At 42.5% G+C, this 25,106-nt stretch overlaps 1 protein-coding gene across 3 annotated transcripts in view; it reads right to left on the bottom strand.

Annotated features, from left to right (window-relative positions):
- Positions 1–8,463: 8,463 nt before the first annotated feature.
- The window catches only part of KCNK12 (potassium two pore domain channel subfamily K member 12), a 29,116-nt gene continuing 12,473 nt past the window's right edge, over positions 8,464–25,106 (bottom strand). The window contains exons 2-4 of one of the 3 annotated variants that reach the window (XR_003571877.1): positions 18,175–19,066; positions 14,553–14,670; positions 8,464–8,478 (exon numbers count right to left, since the gene is read on the bottom strand). Coding sequence is in view for 2 of the 3 variants with exons in the window: in XM_027889896.1 (XP_027745697.1) it covers positions 14,634–14,670; positions 18,175–19,066 (929 nt within the window). In the remaining variant the exon portion in view is untranslated. Of the gene's footprint in view, positions 8,479–12,578; positions 14,671–15,567; positions 19,067–25,106 lie in introns of those variants that run through there. The other 2 variants (XM_027889896.1, XM_027889898.1) reach the window with 2 other exon arrangements.

Here is a 25,106-nt window from a genome sequence, read left to right as displayed (position 1 = left end):
TCTAACCTGTATTTTTAGTGGTTTGCAATTCTGTGCTCTGTCCAGATGGAAATTCCCATCAATAATATATTGGGATGTGAATAACTAAATTAGCTTAGCAGTGGGGGAAGAAAATCCACATGGGGACCTGTCACTTCCCTCTTCCTGGGGTGGCTCCACGGACTGTGGTATTCAGCTGCAGCAGGGAAAACCTTTGTGGTTTGAACTGAACACCACACTACTCAAAAGGCAAATGTTTGTACTCAGAATCTTCCCTTGTGGTCTCAACATCCACCTTGCAGGTGCTTTAATAGCGCCCACAACCAGCCTCCTGCCTGCACGACAAATGCAGTCAGATTATTAGTCAGATAGCTCCCAGACTCCCAGAGCTGCCTCATGGTCGTATTAAACACTGAAGGGGTACTAGAGAGACACTGGAGGGTATAGGGCTGATGTTAATAACACCTAGCTGCAGTTTCTAGACTTTTAAAAGATTTTAGAGCAAAGATGACTGACATGACTGCATGATGCAGTGAACATGAACATATCCTCTCCTGACTATATGGAGTGTTACTGGTGCTGACTTGAGCATATCAAAATCGTCTCTGGAGCCGAGAAACCTTTTCCTTGACCCTGGACATCTGTGGATACTAGTAGTGTTTTAGAATGATTTGCTTTTTGGAGGTTGCTTCTCTCCTGGCAGCTTGTGCAAACCCTCTGTGTCATGGCACCAGATTTTTATCAGAAGTGGGAGATGTGGGGATCGTTCCCACTGCTGAGCCAAAGGGCTGATGGGCAAAGAGGAAATGTACAAGAGGAATAGGATGAGAGGAAATGGCATCAAGTTACACCAGAGGAGGTTTAGATTGGATATTAGGAAATATTTTTTCGTTCAAAGGGTTGTCAAGTATTGGAACAATACTGGAACCACTTCCCAACCAGGGAAGTGGTTGAGTCACCATTCCTGGAGGTATTTAAAAGTGATATAGATGTGGCACTCAGTGACATGCTTGAGTGGTGGGCTTGGCAGCGCTGAGTTAAGGGTTGGATTTGGTGATCTCAAAGGTCTTTTCCAACCTTAATGATTCTGTGATTCTATAATTCTGTGAAAGAGCTGCTGCAAGCAGCAGTGTCACCCTGAACACTAAGGCTCCTGCCAACCCACCATCCCTCCTCTCCTCCTGTTGGGCAAAGATAATTTCTTTAAAACCCTTTAATAAAATTATGTTCCTTAAAAAAACAGCTTTTGAGTCTCCTCTGCTGTATTTGTTTTATATTTATTTGCTTGAAGGGCATCCAGGAGCGCTTCTTTGGGCACCACTGCCAAACCATCTTCTTCTCACAAATGGGATGGATGCTGGCAGCACTCTGAATGCTGCACCAGGGCTGACAACAGAGCTGAGTTTTGCTGTGGCTGGTCTGTAAAACCCTTGGGCTTCTCAGCCCCAAGAGCGGTGCCTGGGGCCTGTGGCACTGCAGGTGATGCAGAGGCTCAGGACCCACCTTGCCTGGGAGACCTGGGCATGGTGGTGACACCTATTCCCCTGCTCAGAGTCCTGAGGTGGCCTGCAGGTCTGACCAGAGTGAGAGAAAGGAAGATGAGGGATGGCTAAAACATCCCAGCTGAGGCGCTGACACCCCCCGTGGTGTTCCCACAGATCCTCTTTGTGGATCTGTGCAGAAACAGCCCTGGGAGAAGGGTCTGCTGGACAGCCCTCAAATGCAGACCAAATTCCCTCAGGGGCACCTGGGTCTCCCCACACATGGCCTAAGGGAGTTTAAATATCAGGACCTGCCCCGGTGTGTGTGTGATGCCAGGGATCCCACGCATTGCAATTTTCTGCTGTGGAGATGCACAGAGTGTGTATGAGCCCTCTCTGATGGTCTATGCTGGCTGCAGCCATCATCAGCATCTCTGCAGAAAAGCAAGCAAAAGCACTCGTGATATGAGGCAGGATTTTGCACTGCCTATTTTTCCACTTGCGTTGGAAAATAAACTGATGTGCTCTAGCAAGTGCTTATGATATTTCTGTGGACTTCCAGCAGAGTCTGTGGCTCCATATTTCTCCTTGTCTCTGCTCTTTTGTCAAAAAAAAAAAAAAGAGTGAACAATCCCTCACAGTTGTTTTCACTTGCACTTTTGAGGTAATATTTTTGCAGCAATGCAATGTAGATCAAAATGCATTTGACTTGGGAAGTGATACCATAAAAAAAACCTCTATAAAGTTAGCTCATTGACTTTTCAACTCTTAGGTACAAAGCAAAAATAAAGTAATTTTTAGGATAGCTTTTAAAATTGCAGAGAGATGCAGCTCTTTTCACAGGCAGTTTCAGAACCTAGAGCTATGCTTTTTTTAGACTACTTTCATAAATGGATATTTTGTTACAATACCACTGAGATGAGCTGCTTTCTGACTCCTGCTTCCTAATTCCGATACCTGTATGATGGGAGGATTTCTCCCCATCAGCTTTTTACATGGCAACATCTGCTTTCAGCTCATTCATTTGCCTTTAATAATGATTCTCTCAGTGCTGTGGCCTGATATCTGATTTTATCACCTCTGAGTGCACAAGGGAGCTGGTTTGGTGAAAAATTCAGAAACTGCTGAATACTCTCCTTTTCTGCTGAAACCGAGGTACTCAAGATTTGTAGGGTTGGGACCTGATCATCTTCAGGAGAAACCACATAGGAAAATGTGCTGCCTACAACACTGGTCTGGGGCTCAAGGGTCTGCTGTTAATTCCTGTACAGGTCTCCCATGTTGTGATGGACAAGTCCTTGGCTCTCCGGTGTCTGAGGCTCTGCGTATAGAATCACAGAATCGTTTAGGCTGGGAAACCCTTGAGACCATCAAATAATGCTTATGAGATGAGGATGCCATAAACTTCTCATTCAGAGGCTTGTGGGTAAGCCTACAGCTGGTCATGAGATGCTTGGAAATCACCAGCAGCAGAAGTGACAGAAGGGAGCAAAGATGGAGTATCTGATTCATCCACAGGCTTCTCATTATTGAGGATTTAGAAAAAAGGTAATTGCACTTCAGATGGAAACAGTGACTAAAAATTATTCTTGATGGTTCATTTTTTCCGCTTCAGGGCTGTGGATACAGCTTCTAACTGCCTATAACAATTTTTAATATAAGGTAATTTCTGCTTAAATGAACTTGCAGATCTCAAGGATATGCTAACATTTACCATCATCTATTAGATCTACATAGGAATATATCACCTCTTCAGTAATAACACAGATGATGCTCACGAGAGGTTGCACAATTGTACCTACATTTTGGGAAACGAGAGATAAAAATAAATCTTGGTACAAATCAAGATTTTAGTTATAGTCATGAAGAGCCAAGAGAAAAAATTCAACATGATTAAATGGATATGAACAATCTCATCCAGTATTGACTTGTTCCTTTTCAATTGCTGATGGTTTTTACCCAATTTGCAGAGATTTCAGGAATGAGTGTTTCTCTCTCTGTATGATTCAGATGAATTGGTTTGATTTTGCATTGCAAATGCAGTTGATGTAACGAGACAGGGAGCTGTTGCAGCTCCTGGCACAGACGTGTCTCTGGCCAGGAGTGCAGGAGAAGAATTCAGACCCTGTCTCACCAGGCAGGAGTGAGCTGGGGAGAGCCCAAGGCATGTGAATAGAGCAAAGGGACCCTTCATGTTATCCCAGAGGAGTCCTCCTGGGTTTGGTCCCTCTACTGATTTCATCACTTATTTTGCTATGTCATGAAGCTGCAGTAGTGTCCTAGGCTAAACAGCTGTCCTTTTGTGGACATCACAGGTAGGAATTCCTCCCTGGAAGACACCATCAAATTCCCACATATTTCCTAATGAAAGAGCAGAAACTCGGAGTCACTTGTTCCATACAGTTTCTCCAGGAAGGGGTAGGGATGGCCACTGGTCTGTGGCTCAGCAAGGGTGGAGGGTTTATCTCTGTTAGGAGACAGAAGAGCTGAGGAACGGCACAGAACTGGTCTATCAGTATCCAATTGCCTCTAGTGCACATGCCTGCCCTCAGTGTAATACGTGGTAGGAGATAAACTGTACTGAAAGCAAAGAGGTGCAACTAGGTGGCCACTCTAAGCACAGCAAACCCAAGCACATCAGTTATGGATGCACTAGATCCATTAATTTCTCTAATTTACCAGGAGCATAAGAAGGAAGAGTATTTTGCAGTATTTTGCCAACTGATTGACATTTAGGTGATGATGGATATATGGGCATAAAACCTTGCCCAGCACACACCCACCTGCAGCTGTCGGGGTGAGGGAGGGGGGCTTTCTCTCCTAGTTCTGCAAATTCGCTTAAAGAGAAAATGTGCCCTGTCCTTCACCTCTGCTCCAGGGCTGAATCACTCAGGAAGCCATCTCTCTTGGTGTCGACATGATGTGTGTGTTAGAGGCAAAAAGAAGTTTTCATGCAGAAGACTGAACAGGAAAAAAGACTTCCCTGCAAGCACATCTGCCCCAAGGCATGCAAATGTGTTGCTTCAGGTTTCTGCTGGCTAAGGTTGCAATAAAACAAAATAATATTGTGAAGGAAAGCAGTTTGTAACTCTGAGGAGGTGAGTCTTGAGGCCAACTCTTCTCGATTTTGGTGACTCCCAACATCTTTTTTATGAGGGTCTCTCTCAGGTGCTCACTGTCCATTTGGGGATACAGCAGATGACCTCTCTCCCAGAGAGGGACCTTAAGTCTGTGCAAGATCTCTCGGGTTGCAGGAGGACCAGCAGGCTCCAAGCCAATGCTGTGGTATTGCTGTGACACTCGAATGCCAATAAATTCTAAAATAAAGGGTTTGATCACAGCATTAAAAACTTCCCACATGAACCATTTTGAATGACTGGAGGGTGACAATCTAAATATAAATCTAATTTTTTTTTTAAACACTGATTTGAGGCACATTTATACAGCTTTGCTTGACTTTCAAGAGGAGTCTGTGGGAACATCTGACAGCAAAATTAAGTTATATGTTTCTTGTGGGAGTTTGTTTCCTACAAAAACTGCAAACGCCTTTTTTCCCTGGCACTTAGATTTTTAAACCTGTAATCCTAACAGGATATGAACTGTTTTCAATTACCCCCAGTGATGGTATTTCATCCTCCAAAGGAACTGCTTGGGGAGTGGAGGGGAACAGGGACATTTAGAGCCAACACAAGGGTGTGATTTATTTTTATAGCCTGTGTGGTGATCAGCTCAGCCAGGGAAGTTTTGTCACTGATTTCAGCAGGTCACAAGTTCACACACAGCTTTAGTTTGGGAGAATAAAGCAGTGGGAAGGAAACGGAAGACCTGGAAGCAGACAGAGGAATAAATGAGGTAAGAGACCAATTAAACCGGATAAAAGCAAAGAGACAAACAGAGGGCATGGTGAGAGCTTTAATGACTTCTATAGCATATTTCAAGGGTATTTCAGGTGAAACCTTTTTTGAATCACTCATTTAAATAGCGTTATTTCCACCAAAATAACTGGTTGCATGACCAGGGTGAGGTGGATTTTAACCTTTATGTAATCTTCCTATATAAACGTAATAGTTGCACAAAATGTACTTTTAGGATACGGTAGAGAGAATCTCAGAATCATAGAATCAGTTAGGTTGGAAAAGACCTCTGAGATCATTAAGTCCAACTTCTGACCAATCACCACCTTGTCAACTAGACCATGGCAATAAATGCCACATCTAGTAATTTCCTGAACACCTCCAGAGATGGTGACTCCACCACCTCCCTGGGCAGTCCACTCCAATGTTTAACAATCCTTTCTGTGAAGAAATTCCTCATGATGTCCAACCTGGACCTCCCCTGGCACAACCTGAGGTTATGTCCTCTCGGCCTGTCGCTGGTTGCCTGGGAGAAGAGGCCAACCCACACCTGACTACTCCTTTCCCACTGCACAGAATCTCATGAATCATCTGTAACTGCCTCACCATGCACACAGCAGCCCTCGTGCCGTCCAGCACACTCGCTTCTCTCCAAATTAAGACCACGCCTTTTGTCACATCTCAGTGAGCTGGGAGCAGGATGGAGGTGTCAGAAATGCACATGTGCCCATTGTGGGGTATGCTGGAAAAGAGGGAAGGCAGTGTGGTGCAGTGGTGATGTGCCAGCAGACAGCCGGGACAATCAGCTGGTACCAGTACGTGCATGTGATAAAATCCCAGGGACACATTTGGCAACCTAAGGCAGCCCGATTATCTGAGTAAACACCTAGTAATGTAGCATAATGTAAATGTAAACATAAATATAAATATAAATATAAATGCAGCCGTTATGAGAGGGCTGAATTCTCCTTGCAATAAATTGGAGTAAGGGCTGTTTTTACACTCCTGCCTCTGGAGAGGTTTTGGGGTGCCTGTAGGCAGACACGTGCTCTGGCTGGGTACTGGCAACCCCGTATCTGCTCCTAGAGGGGTCACTGAGGGTCTGAGCCAGCCAGCCCAGACCTGAGGGCAACAGATACAACCAGCAGCAGACACAATAGAAGTTGTCTCCTGGAGAGCTCATTGCCTTCTCCCACCTCCTGATACACACCATGGCTGGATGCTTTCTTAGTGGCCTTTTGTTTACACCAGGATGAGACCATTGAGAGACCTTGAAAGCAATTGTTGGAGCTGCTGGTGCTGCTCATCCAGGTGAGTTTCCTCTTCCCCTCAATTGCTTTGCTGCCTTCTTGGAGAGCAGAGCTCAGTGCCTCTTGTTTTCCCATCAGGAACTGAGCTGAGATAGTAGTGATTCCTGGTGGTTCCCCAGGAAGGGATATGTTTGTAACCAGTAAGGTACCAGAACAGTAACATCAAAATGGAGTGGTGTAGAAAGTGTAATTGTTATTTAAAAAAAAAAAAAGTATTTGCAGAAAATATGAGTATTTACCAGATTAGTAGGATTTTCCTCACATACACTATGATGGAGAACTTTACGGTTGGAAGTCTGAAGAAATTGAAATATTCCAAAATTTTAATTTTTTTAAACAATGGAAGGCCCTGAATAAATCTCAGGGGAATTGGACTCCCTGCACACCATTTCTGAGGACACCTAAGGTCAGTGGAATCAGCGCTAGACAGCCAACATCTTCCCTTTCCCCTTCGCTGCTGGGCCCAGCATAACTTTTGGTGGCTGCCACTCCTCAGCCCTTATCCTTTCTGCCAGGAAAATAAGTTGTGTGTGTTTTGGCAAGAGAGGCTTTCAAACCAGCCTTTGCAGGTTGTGTGACTGGCTGGGGTGTCCCAGCAGCAGCAGGTGCAGCAGGTGCCTTCCAGAGCATGTGCCCAGCACCAGCTCTTTCCAAGACTTGTTTTTATTAGCTGAGGAGTTGGGGACAGCAATAGGGGCTTCAGCTGGGTTTATAAACTAGAAAGGTTTGCATTTTGGGTCCATGTTATCTAGCAGGATTAGCAAGCCTCAGTATTTGGTGCAATGACATTTCTCTGTTTACTGTGTGATTGATCTTTTAAGGGCCTTTCTCGTCAATACCAAAATTTCCAGGATTTATCTTAATACCTTGGACAGATGGATCCTATTGATTTGAATGGAAGCTGTGGAGAGGGGATATATCATGAGTTCCTTATAACTGTTTACAGAGCAAACAGCTGCCATCTGCTCTCCCTTTTATTGTAAAGCAAAGGATCACTCGGTTGCAAAATTTAACAGAGGACCATCCCGTGCATTAGAAGCTTGTCACACCAGTTATTATCCCACCTGGTTCTGTTTGACCACACACAGTTTAGTCAGCATCTGGGGAGTTCTGGGGTCTCCCCTTATGGCTCTGAGGTCTCCAGGCAATCCATTTACAAGGGAATCTCTCAGCCAGGAGGGGCTTCTGCCTCGCATCCCACTCTCCATGCTCAGAAAAAAAACAGTACTCACATACACATCCCAGGCAACATTTTTTTTCTCCTGTTTATTTCAAAAGTCTTTGTCATAACTTAATTGCAACATTCCAAATGTCACCTGGAATTTGACATCCTCCCAGATGTACAGAATTCATACTCGATCATGTATCACAGCATTAAAAACACACAGTAATGTTCCCCAAACACCATCAGTAGGTTCTTCCACAGTGTCATTAACTACCAGCTCCAAGAATCCTTCCCCAGCACCTCTGCACTGCTTTGCATTGTGGCTGCACATCAGTTGTCTCTGTCTCCTAGGTCCATAACCATGCTTCTGTGAATGAAGGGGTCCCAAGCCCAAAACACCCATTTTTGTTTGCGAACTGTATATAATGTACCAGTAGAAATGTGATCTGTATCTAATTGGCTTTGTATATGGCTTTTAGTCCTCTTCATTCAAAGATCTTTTAGTGGAAAAATCCTGAGCTGAAATAAAAAATGGATCTGATTCATCAAGAGCACTCACAATTATGGTATGTGTTGGAGGCAAAGTTCCTGTCAACCTAGAATTAAAGCATTTTAAAAATTGCCACTTGTTTAAACAGATTTCAATCTTGAAATTTATTCCAGTTTAATGTTCTGCCAGGAAGCATCATCTGAAAGAGAGTAAAAATCTATGTTTTCTAATCAACAATTTACAGGAACTTACTCTTCTTCATTTTACCGCTTGACTTGATAAACACAATTGAAACTGTGCTGGAAAACTACATGCATCTCCTTTTGACTCCTAGCAGGCATTTAGAGGTCATTACATCTGTTTAATTAGGCTATTTATTACCTGCAATTCAACTAAGATACTCCAGATTCAGGAAACAGCAGCACTTGCTTCTTAGAGCATACCACCTCTTTTGGCTTATTTAGGTAATCTCTGTATAGTTCAACTCTTTGGGAGAATGTTGAGTGATGCTGGGCCCTGGGACCTGCTGCAACTGTTTCTGGCTGGCAAAGTGTCATTTTTTTCACTTTTTCATTTGCTCGGATGAAATTCCTTTTGGTTGTTAAAAATGTCCCTGGCTAACACCCATATACAACAGTGACAGTAAAAAGTTTGTGTAAGATTTACTGCCATCCTGTGATTTCAGTACCAGTGATGAGAAATGAACCTAACACTGTAAAAACAGTAGCAGAAACTTGTTCAGTAAGCGCTGCAGCGATTTGCAGGGCAGAGTCCAGCACCCCACCCACCCTGATGATGCTCTCCTGAACCCAAGCTTCTCCCACTGCTGGAGAAGCATCTGGCTGCTGTGGACAGTGGCAGCTCTGCTCACATCTTTTTGCATGTGAGATCCTTACTGCCTCATTTAGGATTATTTTGCTTTTCTGGTATGTTGGTAATGGGTGTTTGGGTTTTTTGTTTGGGTTGTTTTCTTATTTTTGGAAAAGCCATGACCACTTGAAGGTCAGCTATCAAATGGACTGAGCGATCAGTGCAGCAAAATTGAAAATCATGACATCTTGTGTGTAGGCTGTGAATAATGGGCAACACACATTAAAACAGAAAATGATCTATTTTCCAATGTTTTTAGTCCATTAAGAAGGCAGGGATATGAGCACATTGCTGATGATTTCCACTGGTCTCCTGGCAGTACAACCAGAGGGGCTGGCAGTGGGATGGATCCCACCCCAGGGGAGGCTTGGCCAGAGGAGGCAGCTGTGGGTTGCCATGACATTCAACTCCTCTCCAAAAACGACAGACACCCCGAGGCCGATCCGTTTTCTGCTGGGGACTGGACCACTATTCATGATCTCTGGGCCATGGACATGTTTAAACTTGTGGATAGAGGCAACTCCATCCCTGAGTGCTATGCAGACCCAAGGCATGTCCTCAAATACATTTTGCTTTCATACAGATGAAGAAAATATAAGCCTTGCCTGCCCTGGTGCTGGTAGAAACCAAGGCTTTCCCCCAAGGTGCAGGTGCATTGAGCACTGGAAAATAATGCTATTGTAATTTTGCTGTGCATGCCTGAGCTTTGGGGCCCAATTGTATTTTTAGCACCTTACTTTCCGTTCAGAGCACCACTTCTTCTCCTGCTTCACTATACTTGTAGGATGGTAAGACAACTTTCCCTTTTTTATTACTGATAAAGGTCTCTTAAACAGCCTTGGTAATTGATTCATCTTGCAATATTTATTTATGCTGTCATCCTGTGAAAGTCTTAACAAATCTATCCATTTTATGAGGGAAGCAGGATCACAGGAGGATTACTGCTTTGCCAGTGCAGAGGGGGAGTGTAAAATGAGTTGATAACTGCACCTGCATCCCAAACACTCCAGTTCCAGGAACAACCCAGGGTTCAAAGGTGGCCAGAAACAGTCTAGCACAGGCTACACACAGCACTTTGCTGTGTTTCTCAAGAGAAGCTCAATACAACGTCAGTATTCTTTTTTCCTTTTCCCTTTTTGCCTTTCCCTGTATTTTTGTATGTTGGTGATTCAAACAGCACAGCTGCTGTCCCTGATTCAAGGGCAGGGGCAGGGGCAGGCGAGTGCAATGCCTGAAGACAAGGACTTTTCTCAGCAGCAGCAGACTGGGGTGATGGCAAACGCCTTCTGAGGCACAGCAAAGGGGACTGCCAGCACCACCCAGCCAAGCTGCTTTAACCACCCCAGTGCAAACTCCCAGCCACCAAACCAACCTCCAAAGGAACATCTTTGAGTATTCAGAGTCTGTTCATTACCCTTGATGCTGCAGATGTGTACTCATGGGTCTTTTTGATAAAAGCAGTTAGCAGCAAGTGAAGCCCTATGATTTACATTTCTTTGCCTGAATTGGAATGACATCAGCATGTCCTTAGTTTGCAGCTGCCAAACAGGTACAAATATTAAGGTTTAGAAGGTTTATACATGCAATTCTGTTTGCAGCAGTCAGGCAGGCTCGGTTTTAATCCCTTTAGAAGCTCTATTCATAGTACAGCACAGGGCATTTTCCAAATGGGATTTACATACTTCTAAAAATTTGAAAAAAATTGGATAAGATGGGCAAATGAAACAGGAAAGTCTTTTTACATAAAACTTAATCTTTAGCATATTTCACTGGATTTCTGTTGGTAGGAAAAATATTTTCTGCTAATTTCAACCATGACACATAATTTATACTCAGGATTTAGATTTTACAAAACAATTTTTAAAAGAAAAATATTCAAAAGAGTGACTAATTTTGGTGCGTCTGGGGACATTTGCTGGATCTTTTGCCGGTGTTAGTATTTCATCTATTTGCAATCCATGCAAAAAGGAAAGATATACCAACCAGAAAACAGCACAGAACTGATCACTGTTTATAATTCAGTGCAGAAGTGAGCAAATACCAAAACCAGTGAAATAAACTGCAGAAGTAAAACTACTGAGGCTGTTAATAGGAAACAGTAATGCTAACTCTGTTAAAGATATCTACCAAGCTGTGCTCTTTTAAAAAGAAATAAAATAAACAGGAATGTTTTTTTGAGCATGTATCTTGAGACTTGAATACTTGAAATTGGCTGGAACTTCAGAACTAGTATTTTTGCAGAGAGTATCCAACAAGGTAGTATTTCAGTGAGCTAAAAATTTGTATATGTAGAATAGCACTTTTTATTTTTGTAAATAAACAGTGTTTACACACACAATCACTCCCCACCTCCAACAATCCGCAAACCATTTTCACATGTGCTTTCAGATACTGAGGTTTTACAATAAAATTGGAACTGAATTATTGCACTGCCTGCGCAGCATGTTGATGTTACTACAAGCAAAAATTTTCTGGACATAAGTTTACTTGCATGGAATAGGAAATTATACTCATTGAGAAAATGTGGCTGTTTGATTTGCAGAGTCAGAAAGAGCAGTAATTTTTTCACATTGTTTATTGTATGTTATAAAAGCATTACTTTTGCAGTGACTCACTGGCTTTAAAAAGTACTGTTACAGCTTGCGAAGTACAAAAGGAATACGGGAACACCTCCGTATTTCTTAGACTGTTTGGTAAAGCACCACCTGCTGGAGAGCCCAATCCTGAAAACACATGGGATGATGATGTTACACAATTTTAAACCTACCTGCATCCCCATGCTGAGTCTGGGCTTGGGAGCTGTCTGGGACACACCTGGGTACGATAAGGCCCTGGGACTGGGAGGACTGGAGACATGGGAATCTACACCTCCAATACACCCAAAATACTGATCATCACTGTAAAGGATCAGCATGGCTCCTTTCTCAGTAATAGGGTGGGCAATCATCTTCCTAAAATCAGCCCTTGCCAGTGCCCACCTCCTGAACGTCATGCAGATGGTGAGTGTAAGCGCGTTGTCCCTCTTCCCTGTGTCTCACAAACAACTTCTCTCATGTTCCAGACGAGGTACCTGAGCCCACGATGCAAGAAGAGCTACTTGGGGCTCTGACAGGTGCCACATCATTTTGTGATGGGGAAGAACACGCGTACGTATGGAGAACAAAGCAGGTCTTTGGTTTTCTGCCAGATTTGCTGGAGAACACTTATAAGCCTCTCCCTTTCCCCACACTTTTCATTCCTTGATAACAGCACACTGGCTTGTAGGTTTTTTTCTCATGCTAAATCACTAGACTGTTGGGTACTCTGCTATAAAATGTATCTGTATTTACTGGTTGTTTTTTTTTTTTTTCAAGGAAGGACTGAAGATTATAGGAAGGCTGCAGAGCAAAATGACACCACTTTGGATCCTTAGAGTTAAAAGTTTGGATTTGACTTTAGACCTCTTTTTGGCTATGCAAAATTGAGGGCAATTGCATTTTCTTTTGATGTTTTAAAGACTTCTAATTAAAGGGTGGATGTTACCTATTTAATAAACAAAACAAGAAAGAAAAAAAGCACCTGTCTTTATTGGTAGCTGCATTCAGACTGTGGCTGTGTAAACTGAAGTAGTCCTTCCTCAGTGCCATTGCTATACAACATATTTATCATGCATAATGTACCACTTACTGTGTATGTACTAATATGCATACCCTTTGTGGAATCTCAGTGGAATTCTCCATACTTTATTTTCTACAATGTAGTTTCTGTTTTCCTAGCATTCATGAAAGCAGATTTTGAGCTCAGATATGCACATATTCACACAAAAAAGAAATTGCACATTGGTTGTACAATGAACAACACACACTTCATTAGTTGTTTTGTGTGAGTCAAGTATTAATTTGCCCTAATTGAAGTTGTTATGTAACATAGCATTTATTGTATTATTTAAATATAGAATTGCAAATGTGTGTTGGTTTGGAAAGGCACATTAGTAATCCAATTAGAGCAGAAGCCATACCTATAGATTTGCTAGCAATCAGCAAAGTATGATTTTGTTTAGATTAGCTCCGAACATTCGTTGCAATGATTTGTCACTGAATATTTTTCAAGTTCAAGGCTGGAAAAATATTAAAAAGTGAGAATGGTCTCATTGCTACAGCTAATTTTCATATAATTATAAATTCATCCCACATAGGCAATCAGGTTTATATAGTGCCCACATACGACCTCCACTGCTGCTGTAAGTCTTTCTTTCAGTAACAAGCTAAGACATGACTGAAATATGGGTAAATGGTCATAATATACCCAAATTTTTACCCACAGAAAGCTGGGGAAGAGAAAAGACTCAGGGCCAGGGCTGAAGCAGTGCTGGGACACCACGGTCACAGAGAGCCTTGATGTGATTCTTACACCTCTCCTGTCTTCCACCAGTAATTCTGGTTGCAATCACAGCTGGCAATTGGGTTCTCAATTAGCATGTACATATCAAAGAGGCACAAATACCCATTTTGCATTGTCAGTTGTGCCTCCTGCTCCATGGCTCCAACCACTGCCTAAAGAACATTTGCATGCCTTGCTAGCAGTAATGGGACTTATTGTGCAATGCTTCTTCTGCAGCGAGACAGGCAAACTGCAGCCTTGTCCTTCAGAAACTTCCATCTGCGTCTGAGGTCACTGAGATTACTTCTCTGAACATCTGTACGGTCTGAAGGACGTCCTTCCTTAGTGCAAGCAAATAAAAAATGATCTAAATTTTTTTGCACAAAATGAGAACTGTGCTTTGCAGATGGGAAGAAACCAAAGAGAATCAGATGACATCTCAGTGTGACTCCAAACTTTGTCCAAGACACAAACAGGGAAGACAAACCCCACGAAGCAAAAGTAGTGACGCCAAATGCTACAGCTTTCACAAGAAACTATTCCTTGTAATTGTTCTGCCCTGAGCTCAAGGGAAAAGAGAAGATGCTGATTGGTCATTCTCCCTCATTAATGTTCACCTATATTTTAATTTTCATCTGCAAGGTATTAGCACATGTGCCAGGTGAACTCAGTATCTCCTTTGTCTGACCAACTCATGTGCCGTCATTGTTCTCACTAGGGGCTGGCTCACAGAGAAGTCCCAAGTCCTGTAGCTTTCTGCTGCTCCTGAATGCTCTTCCCTGGGCTCAGGAAAAGATTAATCTGAGGCATGGGGTCTGAGCTCAGGTCTGCACTGCCTGTACAACTTCTCAGCAGGCAACTGGGATGTCTTGGTCTATGCCAGCTAGGAGTCACTGCTGCTGCTCTGCAGGGCAGGGCAAGGGGGTTCTATCACAGAAGATGAACTTTTAAATCCTAAAAGTTAATTGCATTCTTTCAAGGCTATCCAAAAATAAAACCTGGGAAAAAAATAAATTTCAAGAATGTAATACAACTCCCAATTACCTGAAAAGAAAGTGCAATATAGTGCAGTGTGCTTTCATTGTCCCACTCTGTTCCTTCAGTTTCCTTCTGATTTCTTGTGCTTCAGTCTGTGTCCAGGTATTGCTGGTATCTGCTTTGTCTGTGAAAATGAAATATCGGGAGGAATTGCACTTGGTGCAGTTGGTGCATGTTAAGGGGTTAATTCACAAAAGGAGCAGACTGCCCCAGGGAATTCAGAGCCAAGACCATGCACAATCAAAGAGGAGTTAGGTGCCCATGTCTGGCAAGTTTAAAGAGGAACTGTCATTAAGAAAAAGCTACAGGAAGAGCACAAGGGACTATGATCTCGAATATCCTATGTCCTCTTATCTCAGGTACTCATGCACACAGGTGATGGGTGCCCAGGCAGTGTTAGCAGGCTGAAGAGTAGAGACTTGGACTTTGGTTTTCATGCATCCTTGAAAAGTACTTTGGCTACTAAATATGAGGGAACTGTAAGGATACCCTTTGTCAGACGTTCCCCAGTGAGACCCAGCTCAGTAACTGTGCTCTGACTCTCTCATAAACTGGCTTTGCTGAGCCAGATGGGGTTGGAGATTTTTACTGGGCTTAGATACAAACTGGGGGGGGGGGGGGGGGGGGGGGGGGGGGGGGGGGGGTTGGCGGGTGTCCCTGTGGTTGAGTTGTAGCAGCTTCCAGGGTATGTGCTCTGCAAGAAATAGGGGCACTGGTAAACAACTGGGCATGCACTTTATATGCCTCTGAGGCTAAGGAGAAGCAGAATGGAGTGTACCAAGGATCCTGGGAATAAATAAACATTAGACCTAAGTGCACAGAGCAGCAATCAGATGCTCAAATCCCTTGAGAAGCCCAGCTCTAGGACCTGGTCCAACTTCCCCCGGGGTCAGCAGGAACTGCAAAGGGTCCTGCAAAGGCACCACTGTAAACGATGGTACCAGACAGACTTGGAAACATTTAAATCACATTACAATGGACTGCCTTTGCCTAGATGCAGAAAAAGTACAGAGGAGGTATGTACAGTTTCATATTACATCACTGTATTTCCCAGGCAGGAATAGGTACTTTGACAGCAATTTACAAACATTTAAACAGGACCCTAATCATAGTTATTTTTATCCTTTAAAAACAACTTACTGAAAACCCCCCCACCTTAATTTGCAAATTTTTTTCCCACAGAGTTCTTGAGCTCGCAGAATGTTAATGCATTTGCACATGTTTTTATGAGCAAAATAACAAATTCTGCTGTGGCTTGGGGTCCTATCTATTCAAACTCCTCAGTCCTTTGGGATAGAGCCCATCTGCCTTGATTCATATAACACTTCACAGAGTGGGGCCCGTTCTAATGAGTAATAGCCCCCATGATGGCAAACGTACCAAGATATAACCCTGAGAATCTAGCTGCAAAAACAGAGCAGGGTCCCATTCACACTTTTAATTAACAAACACATAAATCATCATAGTTAAGGTTATTTACCCGTGGAGGTAATCCCAAGGGAAAATAACAAATTTTCATTCTTTTGGTTCCCCCCCTCTGCTGTTTCCAAAGATGTCCCCTACATCTCTGAAAGGCACCTCCCTGAAATGGGTCTTTCCACTTCTGCAGCCAGTCTTTGAGTCTTCTCCAGACCATGACCTGCCCCTACACACCTTGCTTGAATTTATCCTTCACTGGGGTTCAAATTAGGATCACCAAACACTTTGAACTCTTCCTGCCTCTTCAAAGAGCACGAGTGCACACACAGGAAGGCACGTGGACCTTGGGAAGTCTCTCTACCATCAAGAAAGCTCCTGCCTCTTGACTCTATTGTACCACATAATCCTAAATGTGAGTCTGTGTCAGGCAGAAACAGAACACAATCATCACTGTGAGTTTCTGGCCAAATGCGTCTTGACAAAAGCTGTGACTACATTTATAGTGTGATACAGATCCACGTGTGATGGTTTATTTGCTGCTCTGATTCCTTCTCGTCAGGAAAAAGACACAATCATCGCCATACTTCAGCTGTCAGGCTCAAGTGTGCAAAATCTCAAATTAAAAGTTCCAAAACGTTTTGCACTACTACAAATTTAAAGGAAGTAAAAAATGATGGCTACCCCAAACCCAGGCAAAGCAAAGTAAAAAAAACAGAGTAAAATACCTATATGAAACTTCATGGAAATACTTTGAATAATTTCTAACATTCCCAGTTTATTTTCATCAGCTTCTTTAATTTATTCAGTGACCAACCTAGTTACTCGTGGTCTTGCCTACAACTTCCCAAGAAGTTTCCAAGAGCAGATCACTGTGGCTCAGACTATAAGCTTAAGTTTTGTTTCTTGCCTGGAATCAGTAGAAGCCTTTTTATTAACTTCACAGCGTAGTAGAGAGCATTTAGAGAAATGACACAGAGCTGTGCAGATATTTCGAAAGAGATTTGCGGTACTTCCTCTGCACCCATTTGTTACACTAAACTAGACACTCTAGACCAGCAGGTTTGCTTCTGGTTCCTCAGTGTTTTGGGCTAGTACAGGTTAAATACGGCTTAAGATGGTAACAACAGCCAAAGGTCAATTTGTGACTTCATATCAACATTTTGGGGAAAGCCAGCTTTCAGGGGGAACTCCAAAGCAATGCTCTTCTGTATACACGATCAGATTTGTGGGAAACAAGTACAGGGCTGGGGCCCTCAAAAAACTGCAAGGAAATAATTTACATGAATCTCTGCAACAATATTGCAGAAGCAAAAGATGCAAATTTAGGACAACAGAGAGCCTGCGTTCATTTTAGTGACTTATTTTAATGTGAAAGTAGTGAAATACGCATTTCAGTGGTGATGCAAACATTTGACACCAGAGGTGCATACTGGCTTCTCTTGCATTAAATGAAGTCAGGACTGGAGATGACAATTGCCTGTTTTCAGTTATTCAGTAGGCAGGAATAGTTTTGCACACTTTGATACGGTCCTTGATAAGCCCCTGACTTTTAAGAGTTAGGTGGCAGGTAGTCTTTCAGACAAGACTGGCTAAAAACCATCATTTGTATGAGGGAAATCCAGCCCATTCAATCCTCTACTATTGAAGTCAGTCAGGGTTATTAAAGGGAAGCACAAACATCCTAAAGGTGGTGTAGCCGCAGTCACCTACATGTGTGTTACATACAGGCCTGCTACGATGAAGAGCATCAAGCACAAAGCTCAGGGCCAGATCCAGACTTCAACAAATCATGACACACTGGTTTAGTCAAACCTTACCAAGCCCAAGCTTGAATACGGAGCCAAACTTGCCCCCCTAATGCATTTTAACACAGAGTTTGGGTTTAGGCTCTGTTCTGAAGAAGAACACACTGGTTTTGACACCATCCTAACCATGCACACTATCCTTCTGTAACTGCATCAGATTCTGCATCAAAGACATCCAAGTCTCTTCCAAAAGCCCCTCAGGGGAAAACTGTAACATGATGATAAATATCTCAATGCATATTAGAGAAAACTTACAAAACCCCCAGAGACTAAAATGCTGAACGCCCAATGAATACCAAGGCTGTGTCTGAATTTAAAACTTTCCAGTAGCTTACAATGATAATTCCAGCCTAAACACCATTTTATTTTTATTAGAGAAACAAAAGGAATTTCAAAAACTCTACCTAGAATCACTTGTTTCTGCCAAGCGGTTGTTCATGATGGCTAGAGCACCCACCCCTGCAGAGAAACCGTTTTGTCTCGTATTGATACAAACATTCCTCGGGTAGCCGTTGGCCGTCTCGGACAACTGCTTTTGCAAAATGGCCAGGGAGACTTTATTCGATGCCGTGAGCTCCCTCATGGAGATCATCTCTCCAGAGAGCCTCCTCCCCTCGGTGTCACTGTCGTACTGTCCATCAGTGTCCACTGAGATGTTGTGTCGACGCAGGCGGGCTCCTGGGGTGATGGCGTTGCGACGGCTGAGGCGGGTACTTGATTTATGGCACTTTGGGCAACATCTGCATTCGAATTTTTTCAACACCCAGTTCAAAACTTGCTTGATTACAATTGAAATGACATTAAAAAGAGAGTATATGCAACATACCCCCATAAATATAAATACAAAGTTTCCAAATCTGTATAATCCCTGATTTTGGTAGGCAGCGTTTTGGCTGCTTACCAAATCTCCGAAGCCGATGGTGCTGAAGGTGACAAAGCAATAGTACAAGGAATCGATGTAGTTCCATCCTTCCACCGCCGTGTACATCGCGGAGGCACAGCAGGAAAGGGCAATAGCAAATATTCCCAGAATCAGCAGCACATGGTAAACGGATGGCTTCCAGCCCACGAGGCTGCCCACCCCAGACATAGCTGGCCCCCTTCGGAAGTTGGGAGGTAGGAGACCACTTCTTCGCAGCTGTCTCTCATGGCATGCCTTCATGATAAATGCCAGGAGGGAGATAATGCGCTCCAAGAAGAGGTTGAAGAACAGGATAGTCCCGGCACACCCAAAAAGGCCATAAACGATGAGGAATACCTTTCCAGCCGCAGTTGCTGGTGTGGTCATTCCAAAACCTGTGGTGTGGAGATAAAGGGGTAATGTTAACGACATAGGTTTCCACGTGTAAGCTCAGGATATATATAATTTAACAAAGGTGTCATCTCACTGGACTAAAGGAGTGCTATCTCTAAATCAGCTTAGGCCAACATAAAACTGAGTTCTGTAAAGAGTGAAGAAGGCACTAGAAAGCTCAGCGAGATGACTAAAACTTGAAAGCAAGAAAAAAAATCCTTGCCCATATGAACAGCAGTGTATTAACAGAGCAACACCACTCTGTAAACACAGGTGGAAGGATCACTGAACCCAAACCTCTTCAAGGTGGGATGAGGTGAAGAAACCACTACATTGCTCTCACAAGTGCCAGCCCAGCACCACCTGATGGAAAGTTTAAGTTCTCTGTTCAGAAGTTGTAACCCAGTGTAACACTTCTGTTACAGAGGTCCAATTATATCGTTCCCACTGAGAAGACGGAAGTTTTCAGGCTGTATAACTCATCTCCCATATATCGAATATTGTTTTAATCATAACAGCCTTTTAAAGTCTTATCCAAATCCCAACCGCAACTAGCCCACCTGGTATCATCACAGAGGGAAGGAAAAGCCATCACACTGCAGAGCTGCCTGGCAGACTGGGAGCATTAGGAACTCACAGACTGATAATTACAGCAGGTAAAAACACTGCTGCACAGTTAAACAGAAAAATCAGAGTATACACACTTGGGGAAGATGCAGCAATAATATTAATTCACCTCTGCTTTATAAGAATTACTTACTGTAATATTACTTATTATTATGAAATTACTCATACGCATAATTTTATAAATAAGCAGTAATACCTTGTAGCTACAGATGGTTAAATATCAGCAGAAATTATCTCAAATTTGCATGCAAATAAACACAATAGGTTTACTCCATGTTATTTGCTGATAGCAGTTGTATTATGGAAATGATTTACGTATATTTCACATAATAGCTCAGGAAGATGCTTCTGAAACTCAATTCTGCAGGTATTACCCTTGTTCTACTACTGTTCTTTGTAAGAACACTTGGTGGTTCAGTCAAAAAGCACACTGACAGGATCGAGGTGACTGCTCATGTCCCATGAATAAATAACCACATGTAATCTGAACTAATGGTTTATGAAAAATCTACATGCTGAAATTACTGTTCCACAAAAATACTGAGCAAGTAAAATATTCAAGGAGGTAAATACCAACATCAGACCACACAAATAAAAGTTGGTAAAGAAAAAGGAGCTACTTCTAGCATAGAGGGCAATGAAGTAATTATAGAGCATAATGAAATCATTAAATCCATGATGCACCTTCAAACAGCAACAGGAAAATATTTCCTACATATAATGAATTGGGATGCTACTTGAAATCTACTGTTCTATTTTTGCAATGGCTGTATCTTTCTGGGTAGTTTATCTGCGTTCCCTTCCTACTTCACCGGTAGAGAATTTCGCGCTGGTTGATAAAAAAATGTAAATGATCATTACAAGTAAACTCGGACATACCTTTTCAATAACATGGAGGTAGATGGTGAAAAAGGTGGCCCTACTTTCACAAGAGATTTGGCATACTTGGAAACTGCTGTGTGCCAGCAATTCAGACTATACTGCATAATTTGAGTTACTTGGTCTAGTGGAAGATGTCTCTGCCCACAGCAGGGGTGTTGTGAATAGACCATCTTTCAAGTCCCTTCCAACCTAAACCATTCTATGACTCTGTGATGAGCACCTTCACAGTATAAAGAGTATTTTCTGTTAAAGTCAGTGAAAAAGTTGCACAATATTACCAGAATATATTACTAAAGAGGTGATTATATTTTGTTTTCTGGTCCCACTGTATCTCCATTTCATAGACTCAAAAAAGACCACCTTTGAGCAGACCTCAAGAAGCCTGCCTTGGGGTCCCAGGCTTAACATGGGTCATTGGGAAGCTCTTCCTAGTTCCTCCTGCTCTGTGGGGGCAGACCTGTTCTCTGGATCGGGCTGGCTGCTAGCAGGGGCCTTCTCATTTAATGATGAATATCCACTAGTGCTTGGCCCTCAGAAGAATCCAGGGAGCCTGTTGTGGTTGCCAGCTAGAGATACACAGCCAGCTTGTTATGGAAAAGGCATCTGTTCGCCTGTGCCTTGTCAGCAAAGCATTTAAACATGTGCTTCACAGCAAGCATGTGAACATCACCATCAAAATAAATGGGTTTATTGTCTCACATATTGCTAGACATATTTATTAATTAGGAAAAAAAAAAAGAGGTAGTGACAGTTTGGATCAACTTGTAAATGCGCTGAAGCTTTTTGGTATTTTTGGTGATCATTCATGGGAGGCGTTGAAGTTTTACACTTTTTATGTTGTTTCATCAAGATTTTCTGAAGCATAATGTCACCAAAATTTAGCATGTAGATATGCAAGGTGAAAGGACCCATCACAGCAACGGGAGTGCTAAGAAACACATAAAATAGGGAAAAGGTGAGACCAGGAAAACATGGAATCATCGAATTATTTAGGTTGGAAAAGACCTTTAAGATCATTGAGTCCAGCTGTTAGCCCAGCACTGCCAAGCCCCCACTAAAACATGGCCCTCAGTAACTTCAGGTCAACAGTTGGCTGAGGAAAGTGCACTCACATACTCTCCACACAGGGTCTTCTTTTGCCAGCCATGTTTGTCCCTTTGGCATCACCTGGACCACGAGGGGTTAGTCTTGGTCTGTTCTGTACATCATCTCTGAGCTCAGCCCCTGCTCAAGGCTAAGGTACATCAATAATGCCTGGATGAAACAAATTAATCCAGAAATGCCTGTGCCTCTGAGACAGCACAAGGAAAAAAGCGCAACAGTGCTTTACATTTTTCATGGCCCTAAGACATATTACACAGGCACCTTGGGGTTGACTTTGTGAGGCTCAGATGAAGTATTTCAACCTCCCTCATGCTAATTCTGCCTCACTCTGACCCTCCAGTTTAAATACAAGCTCTATGGCAGCATTAATGTCATGTGTTTGATACTTCTCCTGCCCAAACAGACTTAGTAGAGATGAGTTGATAAAAACTCTCCTCAGCAGCCTCTCATGAGTAAGTGCTGGCAATAAATGAGACCCTCATCCTGACCTGTTTAACAGGTTTTGTGGTTACAATTCTGCTCTTCTGGAGTTTTAAATTACTTAAGTTGGTGATGGATTCAAGAGGTAGTACAGCTGGGCAAACTTGTGACATGCTTCCTGTTGTTCTTGCTCTCTTTTACCCATTTTCTTATGGGTAAAAGAGATAGTAGATGCCAGAAAACAAAAAGGAATAGCAGTTTTAGTACCTATGAGCTCTTCTCTCAGGCCAATTCTTTGTCTTACCATAGTTTGAGATTAAAAGGGTTGACAATTTTCCAGTAAAGATGTATTTATCCAGAGATGGAATAAAGTTTTAGTCACCTCAAGAACTACAAAAAAAAAGTCTTCCAGCCTTTACCATGGCATAATGGTGTCCCTGTCTCTCTCAGCCACTCCAGTTCTTCTTATGTAGGTGTCCTGCTATGGGACTTTGCTCACACAGCAAATCAGCACACCGAAACAGTAATTTTAAATACTAGAGTGAAACAGCCCAGATCATTAGAGCAGCATCACATCTACACCTCCACATAAATATAATGTAGTTATATTTAGAGGAATAAAAGAAATTAAAATGGCTGAATACAACTTTTTAAACAAATGATTCCTCAGAAATAAACAATAACAAGAACAACTATAACCAGAATTCTGCTTCCAGAGAAGAAGTTCTTGCAACACAAAGACTAAGCTCTTACAGGAGTGGTCCCTAAGAGATGGGGGTTACAGAACACAGAGAAACAAAGAGTAACCAATTTTGTTTCATGTCTGTTCCACACTAGCTTTACTTCATAGCTTTCCAGTCTTAGTTGGTCTTTATTGACCAATATGTATGATGTATCAAGGAACAAAACATCCTATTCTGAATTCCATGTTTGGGTTCTGGTGCTTCCTTCAACCCTTTTCCACCTGTTGGCATTTCATTATTACTTCCCCTGAGAATCATACCCGTATATTTCACAACTACCTCTCATTTATTCTAAAGCTCCTCACCACCTAACATTCAGAAACAGTTGCCTTGGATACAGGGTCACAGCTGAGAGCCAACAAAACTGCTGTATCCTGTGCTTTTACCCAAGGAATGAGACTACTACAAGTCAGTTCTTCCACCCGGCTTTGCAGTTTCAGACTAGAAATTAAAAACTTACTTTCCCTTTAACATTCTTTCTCAGCCTGCTTTACTAAAATACTGTGAAGTTTTTTAGAGCTTTTCCACTGCAAATCCTTTAATATCAAAGTTGCTGTGAAATCCTATTTGATCTTATTTAGATTACTGTCTGGAAACAGTTCCTGAACAGTAGCAGTCTGCCTAGCACTGTGTGAATTAAGACATTTTAAGTTGGACGCATGCTGTGTTTGAAGACATGAGGTACAACTGCAGTTTTTAGAGCAGGTCTAACCTGTATCATACACAAGCTCGTAGTCCTTGGTGACCTATCTACTGAGCATTCCATAGAGAAAATACCGAGTGACTATGCAAACAAGGACTGACTCCCAGAAACATTCTACCTACTGATCAACCTGTTCATCCATCCACCCTTGGTCATACATAAACACCAAGATGAATAAGCAGGCAGTTTCTGGCATTTTCTAACTTCTTAAAATTATTTTAAAGACATTCCTTTAATATGGGGAACAGACTTGTTGTCACCAAAGCCTACAGTAAATAGGTGGTCATAATTCCTGTAAATTTGCTGTGTGAACCAGAGTGACCTAAACCAAGTTTGGTTTTGTTTTTGTTTGTTTGTTTGGTTTTTTTTTTTTTTTTTTTTGGTTTGTTTGTTTTCCTAACCGAATGTTCAGTACATAAAAAAGTGTACACATGCACCCAGACACTTCGGGAAAAGATGCCAAGTCTATTCAGTGACCTGAAACACCACCATGATAAACTTAAGGAATGTAGTTAAAAATCGTCCAGGTCTCTGCTGTTGCTCCTTGTTTCATCTCCATCCATGAAATATTAGTCAGGTGTTTGAGATAACTAGTACTCAAACGGAGTGAAGCTGCAGAACAGAGACAGGAGATGATTAATTGAACATTAAGGAATTTAAAGGAGCTATAGGCAATTATTAAAGGCTTTCCACAGTACCAGTTTTATTCTGTTTACACACAGTTATGATCAGGTTATTGGTTATCCACAGCACTGCAATGCATAACATCAGTGAACACCAGAATCAATCACCCTCAGTGTTTCTCTGCTGGACATGATTTAAACCACAGGCTGCTAAAAGGTCGTGGCCACAATATTCATTCCTCTTTAAAGTACATTGGTTTTAGAAAGGGTTACTAGAACTGTAAGCCTAAAATAAACTTTTTTCCTTGGGGAAAAAAAAGTGATTGAATTTGCAATGATGGCATTCAATAACCAAAAGGTGAAGTTAATAAAATAGTTGTTAGTTACCAGGTGCATGTGAAAGGTATGAAAAGAGACTAAGAGGTAACAATATTTTCTGTAGAGGTGAATGACAAAGATGAACCTAAAACTATTCCCAGCAGCGACGGTGGGAGGTGCTGGGACTCCCCAGCTTCTCTGGCAACCTGTGATTTCCGCATGTGGGCAAGGGGGTCTTCACTCCCACGGACATCCATAGAGTGCAGTAGGATGTTATGAGAGGCTGCCTTGAGGAAACGATGCAAGAGGTTCCTGCAATAGAGAATGGTGTGATGAAAAGGACTGTAGAGCTGCTGGTGGTTGTGGTCCTGGAATTGAACAGAGCACTCATGTGCTCTGGAAATTTTGGAGGAGAGGTATTGATGAAGGACCCCTTCTGCTAGAAAGGTGACAGGGCCACCAACTGGATGACAACAAGCTGCAAGGAAACCTGTCTCACGAAATCCCCTGAAGATGGGAATGTGAAGCTTGACTCCAGAAGCAGAGTATTTTCATGCAGAGGTGCTGCTGTGTGGGGCCAATACCTGACCATGTCAATGGGCAAGTGAAGAGGGGACCCCAC

Source organism: Empidonax traillii, unplaced genomic scaffold (genome assembly GCF_003031625.1).
Source record: "Empidonax traillii isolate 1590-97213 ecotype Southwest subspecies unplaced genomic scaffold, ASM303162v1 scaffold275:size1536655, whole genome shotgun sequence".
Lineage (NCBI taxonomy): Eukaryota > Metazoa > Chordata > Aves > Passeriformes > Tyrannidae > Empidonax > Empidonax traillii.
This window is presented reverse-complemented; position numbering and strand designations above follow the sequence as displayed.